This window comes from Octopus bimaculoides, chromosome 7, assembly GCF_001194135.2.
Source record: "Octopus bimaculoides isolate UCB-OBI-ISO-001 chromosome 7, ASM119413v2, whole genome shotgun sequence".
NCBI lineage: Eukaryota > Metazoa > Mollusca > Cephalopoda > Octopoda > Octopodidae > Octopus > Octopus bimaculoides.
In genome coordinates, this window is record NC_068987.1 from 57,604,955 (window position 1) to 57,612,041 (window position 7,087).

The 7,087-nt window shown below is 37.6% G+C and overlaps 2 protein-coding genes across 2 annotated transcripts in view; both read right to left on the bottom strand.

Annotated features, from left to right (window-relative positions):
- LOC106873188 (follicle-stimulating hormone receptor) overlaps positions 1–7,087 on the bottom strand; it is a 471,564-nt gene that overhangs the window by 403,305 nt on the left and 61,172 nt on the right. Inside the window, exons 3-4 of the mRNA XM_052969708.1 lie at positions 5,491–5,634; positions 2,583–2,726 (exon numbers count right to left, since the gene is read on the bottom strand). The gene's annotated coding sequence lies outside the window, so the exon portion shown is untranslated. The remainder of the gene's footprint in view (positions 1–2,582; positions 2,727–5,490; positions 5,635–7,087) is intronic.
- The window catches only part of LOC106874638 (leucine-rich repeat-containing G-protein coupled receptor 4), an 81,583-nt gene that overhangs the window by 62,117 nt on the left and 12,379 nt on the right, over positions 1–7,087 (bottom strand). The window contains exons 2-3 of the mRNA XM_052969426.1: positions 5,491–5,634; positions 2,583–2,726 (exon numbers count right to left, since the gene is read on the bottom strand). Coding sequence (XP_052825386.1) covers positions 2,583–2,726; positions 5,491–5,634 — 288 coding nt within the window. The remainder of the gene's footprint in view (positions 1–2,582; positions 2,727–5,490; positions 5,635–7,087) is intronic.

Here is a 7,087-nt window from a genome sequence, read left to right on the forward strand (position 1 = left end):
TATATATATATATATATATATATATTTATATATGTATGTATATATATGCTTGTGCGTGAATGTGTTCATGTGAGCGTATGTGTGTATGTGTGTGTGTGTGCGTGTATGTGTGTGCGTGAGTGTGTGTGTATGTGTGTGAATATATGCATTTGAACTTAAGTATATTTTTGTTCTCGAAGCATAGTTACCCTATTAGCAACTGTGCCGTCTATTTGCCTATGGAGTAGGTCCCACTAACCCTAAGATCCTGATCTACTTATACTATTATATGCTTGTATATATGTGTTATATATATTTTCCTGCTTCCTTTCCAAAAATAGAAAGTAGGTGGTTTTATCTATCTTCCATATTTAGGTGTTTTTTTTAAATGACCGTTTAAAAAAAATTCCTTTCTAATTGTTTCTGTTTCCATCTGCTTCTCTTTCTCTCTCTCTCTTTCGCTTTGCACTATTTTTCTCTTCTTTCTCCCTTTCTCTCTGTCCTCGCTTCTCTTTATATCTTTCTCTATTTTAGGGTGTATTATTTCCCATTTTTCAAATACTTTTCATTTATATACCTTTACTATTTTATTCTTTTACTCTAGACTATTATAGTTTCCCTTTCTTTTTCTTTCCTGCTTTGCTTCCTTCGTTTCATTTTGTCATTCTATAATTTCAAACCCATGCTTTCTCTCTCTCTTTCTTCTCCTTTTATCTTCCCCCTGTTGTCTTATATTTCTCTATGCCATTTGCTTTCTGTCTATCTCAACACACTTATAAAAAAATCTTCTCATCTGTCAATTTTAGATATTAGATCTCTGTAACACCATGCAATAATGCAGTGCCCTGATAATCCGTTGTGGTTAAGCATCCAATTGTATTTCGAACTTCTATTTCTGTCCTTCCATACAACCACAACAGTTAAACGTAAGTAGGGAACAAATAATGTACACTCATGTGTATCATAATTTCTCCTACATTTGCTATGTATATCCTAATCAGTGACACTACTAAGAATAGTGGTAACTACATCACTATTCTAGAAGCAGACTGGATTGTGAATATAAGGAGCTTTAAGCACAACAGTAGCAGTAATTTCCCTCTCAGATCCAGTGTAACCTGATTTCTCTATTGATAAATAGCTTATTATTGTAGTCAGTTCTATGAAATTCTCAAACGTATTATCGTAGCAGTTCTAATTTGGATGGAAACTAGTCGATTGACAATTTATCACATCACATAGCATACTTACTTTTGAACCTGATATGTAATAACCTCTTGCTCTCTCTCTCTCTCTCTCTCTCTCTCTCTCCCTTCTTCTCTTCCCCCTCTCTCTCTGTTTCCCTTGCCTTTGGCACACAAACTCACATACATACACACATACATACGTGTGTGTGTGTGTGTGTGTGTTACTTCTGCTAGATATTAATAAATACACACATACACACATAAAAGTGAAGGGGGATTATAGTCTGGGGAGTTAGGAGGCCAGAAATTGTCTGACAATCATGACTAGGTTCTCCTGCTTGTGTGGCATGGTGCAGAGTCTTGTTGCCAGACGTAGGGTCTTCCAGCAGCCACCCTCTTGACACAAGGCAGCACTACCTCCTCCAGGCAGTTGATGTAGGCCTCTGTGTTGAGTGTGAGGCTGTGTGGGAAGATTAATAGACGCATAACGTCGCCATCATTAGTGATCACTCCAAACATCATGATGTTGACTGGATTTTGATTTTTATCACTCTCGGTACGTGTCTTCAGATTGCACTGTCATCAGATTGATACCCAAACAGTGAAATGTTCGCATTAGAGCTTCCTGATTGAATGTCAAGCAGTACAGCATGTCGTTTCCAAATTTCTGACAGAATATATTGCGTCATGGTACTGTTTTTCTCACAGGCGGTGCCCAGTTGATGCACATGCGCGAAATAACAAATATAAAATGGTGACAATTTACCTATCACACACACACACACACACACACAAACACCGCCCCCCCCACACAAACACCGCCCCCCCACACATATATATGAATTTGCAAACTTTCGAGAGAACATGAAGTCTTTTGAATTGGATCTTGAAGTGCAAATAAGGCTATAAATATTACCCTGTGAATATTTTATAGCAAAACACTTCGGGATAGAAAAAGTTAGACTTCCCATGGGTCTTGTACTTACATCTCCTGTAGACATAGCAGGCCTTCTGCTATGTTACAGATGCGTAAGCAATCCAGCACTTGTTGACCAGAACTGAAGGGACGAAAACTAACATAAAGACATGCACACACACATACGTAAATATAGGCGCACATAAATACACACATGCACACAACAGACTGCAACACTCTTTCCCTCTACCAAATCCACTCACAAGGTATTTGTCGACCTAGGACGAGAGGAGAAAACATTCGGCTTATTGCTGCGCTGTGAGACTGAACCCAAGACCACGCCGTTGTTAAGCAAACTTCTTAACCACACAGCCAAAGAACAATTTCCGCATAGAATTGATCTCAAAGCTATACCTGTAGAGAAAAATAATTATTCTATCGTTTCAACATTTTTGTCAAATACATTAAATATATTTTAAGGGTTTATTTGAAATACTCACAGTTGCTTCAAATTGTGTAGATGTTGCACTGATTCAAACACTTGAGATGTTAAATTGTTTTTACTGAGCCAAAGAGTAGTTAAAGATGTAACATTTCTGAAGGTATCTTTTGGAATATGGCGAATGTGATTGTCGTTAAGATCTCTGTAAAAGGTATGAGAAAATATAGCATTTAAATGTCCATCCGTTTTTATAATTATTTGAATAACAACGAAATGAGTCATTATATAATAGTCTGCATGCTTTCTCTCCAGGCAAATAGCTTAAAAGCCCAGGAAAGGAAAATGATAATGATAATGCAAACAAGAAATGAATTGTAGATATAAATGGTTGGCTGGAAATGAAAGTTTTCTTTTGTTTTCCTTCTTATACTTATCTAAACCAGCCCATATGTACTTGTGTGACTCGAACTTACATTTCCTACTATTGTACAGAAGATATCCTTCGAATGTCCATTTTATGAAGTTTCTAAAATCGATTGAGGAATTCAAAGGATTGCTTACATATCATGGTAGAAATCCTGTTATGTGTACAGTAGATGTGGATTATACTCGCACAGACGGTCTTTGACTATTTCTATCCAAGACAATTTTTCCAACTATATTCACCGGATAAGAAAAACATAAGTCCCATTCTTTTACGATTAATTTTAAACTGAATAAACTTCCAGTTCGCTGGATTATTTTGGTCAATGTTAAACTTGATAATTTTTTCGAGAATGTTATCAGAAGTCATTAATTAAGTGTACATGATGGCTAACTGACTGTTCGTAGTACATAGAATCATATGGGATATATTCAACCGATTATCGTGTTCTTGCTTGCAATTCCGTAACTTTCAGCTAACAGTCAAATTTACATATAAATGGTTGCAATCAATTTAACCTCTTTTTCGCTTTCTGTAGTCTAGTATATACACAGCGGTTCCTCTCATTGGTACATTTCATTTAAACAATTCGTCATAGAAGACGCTTTTGTTGGAGTTCGGGCGAGAGGTCGATTGAACTGACTCTGTTATATCAGTTTCGATTATCTTATTCAGAACAACATATATTAAAGAGAAAGTGAAACTCGAAAGGGCAAGAGTGGATGCTGAAAAGCATTTTGTGCAGGTCGAGACCATATTGTCAACTGAATCTCTTACACAGTTTTCTTAACATTATGACAACATCTTTTTACGTTTGGTCAGTTTAGCCTTTCACGCTATCAGGATAGTTAAAACAATGTACCAGTCAAGTAGTGAGGTTGATGGCATCTATAATCCCCTCCACTTAAAATTGCTAATCTTGTATCAAAATCAAAATCCATTATTTAAGTTGATTCCTCCAAAAATGAATAAAATCATCCAAACATTAGTTTGTCATTAGGCACAAAGTCAATCGTTATAGAGAGGATTTATTATAGATTCGACGGTAACCCATAGACCTATAACTGTTGGCTATAGTATATTACCAGAATAAGAATTTACTACTATATAGCATTAGTAGTGAATGCACATGGTCTAGGGGTTAGGGTGTTGAGCTTGCAACCATTAATTCGCTAGTTCGGATCTCGGACCGGGTGATGTGTTGTGTAACTGCATAAGACACCTCATTTCTCATTGTTTCAGTATATCAGCATTCAACAGAAAATGTTACAGAGTCAGCCCCTTGCTGAGAGAGGGACGACTGCAGCGTATTGGCCTCTCATTCACAGGGGACACTTGTAACTTGTAGCCTAAATGTCTTGAAAACCCTATTAAGTTCCGGCTTTATGAGTTTGTAGGCTCAAGGTAGGCATATTTATTATTGCTGTTCGTTTCATCAGCTCCGAAGACATAAAAGGTAAGGTCAACGCCGCTGGTGTTTGAGTACAGAACGTTGATGAATATAATTGGTAATGAATCTAATACTCCGAACTCCACTTACCATAATAATGAGGAGGATGAAGAGAGAGAGAGGGGGGAGATAAAAGAGACAGAGACAGAAAGAAAAAGATAGGGAGGGAGTGAGAGAGAGAAAGGGAGAAATTGCATTGTTGTTTGGTTGTGAGTAAATGCACTAGGAAGACACAATATGTGTGATGCATAAAAGCTGGGAGATAGAGTGAGTGAGCGAGTGAGTGAGTGAGTGGATGAGAGAGAGAGAGAGAGAGAGAGAGAGAGAGAGAGAGAGAGAGAAAGAGAGAGAGGGAGAGAGAGCAGATGATGGTATGAAAGGCTCATATTTTAAAGTCTGGTACTTATTCGTTGATCTTGAGGCAAAACCGCTGTTTCAGCGTTAGCAATCCAGCACCTGTTGGCCAGCGGTGGGGGGACGAAAACAAACACAAAGATGCGCAGACACGAATACGTAAATTTCTTTTCGCCCTTTTAAAGCCTAGCCAGACTCATGGGCCCGGTTTCCCGGTTTCAATGGCGTATGTGTTCCCCAGCTGGACGGGACGCCAGTCCATCGTAGCCTTACTCATTTTTGCCACCTGTGTGGACTGGAGCAACGTGAAATGAAGTATTTTGCTCGAGAACACAACGTATCGCCCGGTCCAGGAATCGAAATCACAATCTTACGATTCTGGTGCTGACATCCTAACCACTAAGCCCTGCGCCTCCACATACGTAAATATAGGCGCTCGTAAATACAAATATGCACACAACAGACTGCAACACTCTTTACCTCTACCAAATCCACTCACAAGGTATTTGTCAACCTTGGACGAGAGGAGAAAAAACACCCGCTCTATTGCTGCGCTGTGAGACTGAACCCAAGACCACGTCGTTGTGAAGCAAACTTCTTAACTATACAGCCAAAGAACAATTTCCACATAGAATTGACCACAAAGCCATGCCTGTAGAGAAAAATGATTATTCTATCGTCCCACAGTTTTTGACAAATGCATTAAATATATTTTAAGAGTTTATTTGAAATACTCACAGTTGGTCCAGATTGCTTAGATGTTGCACTGATTCAAACACTTGCGATGTTAGATTGTTTTTACTAAGCCAAAGGGTAGTTAAAGATGTAACATTTCTGAAGGTATCTTTTGGAATATGGCGAATGTGATTGTCGTTAAGATCTCTGTAAAAGGTATGAGAAAATATAGCATTTAAATGTTTCATCCGTTTTTATAATTATTTGAACAACAACGAGGCGAGTCATTATAGAATTGATTGCATGCATTCTATCTAGGCAAATAGCTTAAAACCCAGGAAAGGAAAATGATAATATTGTAAACAAAAAAACAATGAATTGTAGATATAAATGGTTGGAAATGAAGGGGTTTTTTTTGCTTCCAATCTTATATTTATCTAAACCAGCACATATGTACTTGTTAATTAAGGTGGAAATATGTTGTCCATTGGTTTCCAAGTTGTGTTGTCATAAGAAATACAATGAAAGAAGCAGTGATTTAGTGTTCAAAATATCTTCTTCCCTTTTGCTTAGGAAACGTGACTATTACACAAGTTATTAATGGAGACATAAAGTCATAGAATACCGGATAAGATTGTTGACTTCGTTTTGTACTCGGCCACACATATATAAAAAAAGGAAATTGAAATACGTCGTTTCTAGCTTTCCGCAGGGCGTTTGAGATTACTTGTAAGTAGAAGTGTGATATTTCAAGCTTACTATTTGCAAACTACATACTGAAAATAAACAATGTAAATTGTAATTACAAGCAATGGAAGAAGCGGGGTGGGGGAGCATGAGGTTCTTTTATTCTATTTCTCATTTATTGTTTGATCTGTTTCAAGCTTTGAATTGCTGGAGCACCATGCTGGGGCACAATTTAGCGGCTTTAGTTTGAAAAAGTCAACTCCAGTACTTCTTTTTAAGTATAATATTGATACTATCTGACACTTTTTGTCGAACCGCTATGTTATATATATAAGCAAAGTAGCTAGTTAGAAAATCTTGATAAGGGTTGAAGGTAGTAACTATACTGAGAAGTAATGTTTATTGCCACATCAATATGTTCGACATTACTACCGAGTTAACCCACAGGCAGATCCTGCGCCAGCTGGGTACTGGTGCAACTTACACCCTGTATATAGTGCAAGTAGGGGAGCAAACCCCTACCATCCTCTAAGAAACTACGGGATCACTAAACCTAACGGATTCGGGCTATGTGTGCCCGTTTCCAGTCGTGAACACCCAACCTCTAGAAATAGCAGGAATTCGCTCCAGCTCGCGAGACATAGAAAACTAAGCGATTATCAGTCACTGATCTTGCAACAAGCAAATTAGCTAGTTAGAAAATCTTAATAAGAGATGAAAGTGGTAACTATACTGAGAAGTAATGTTTAAATGTTTAATGTTTAATTCCTGAGGTTAAAACGGTAGTGACGTCGAACAGCGATATCGATGTGGCGATAAACATTACTTTGAGGGATATTAGTTCGAGTTCTATGGCTGGTTGTTGACAAATTTTTCCGCTTTTTCAGAGTAATTTACCCAGTATTTCAGCTGTTTTAACGGCAATTTTGCATTCCCAAAAATATAGTTTAATTTGTATTATTCAATATATATA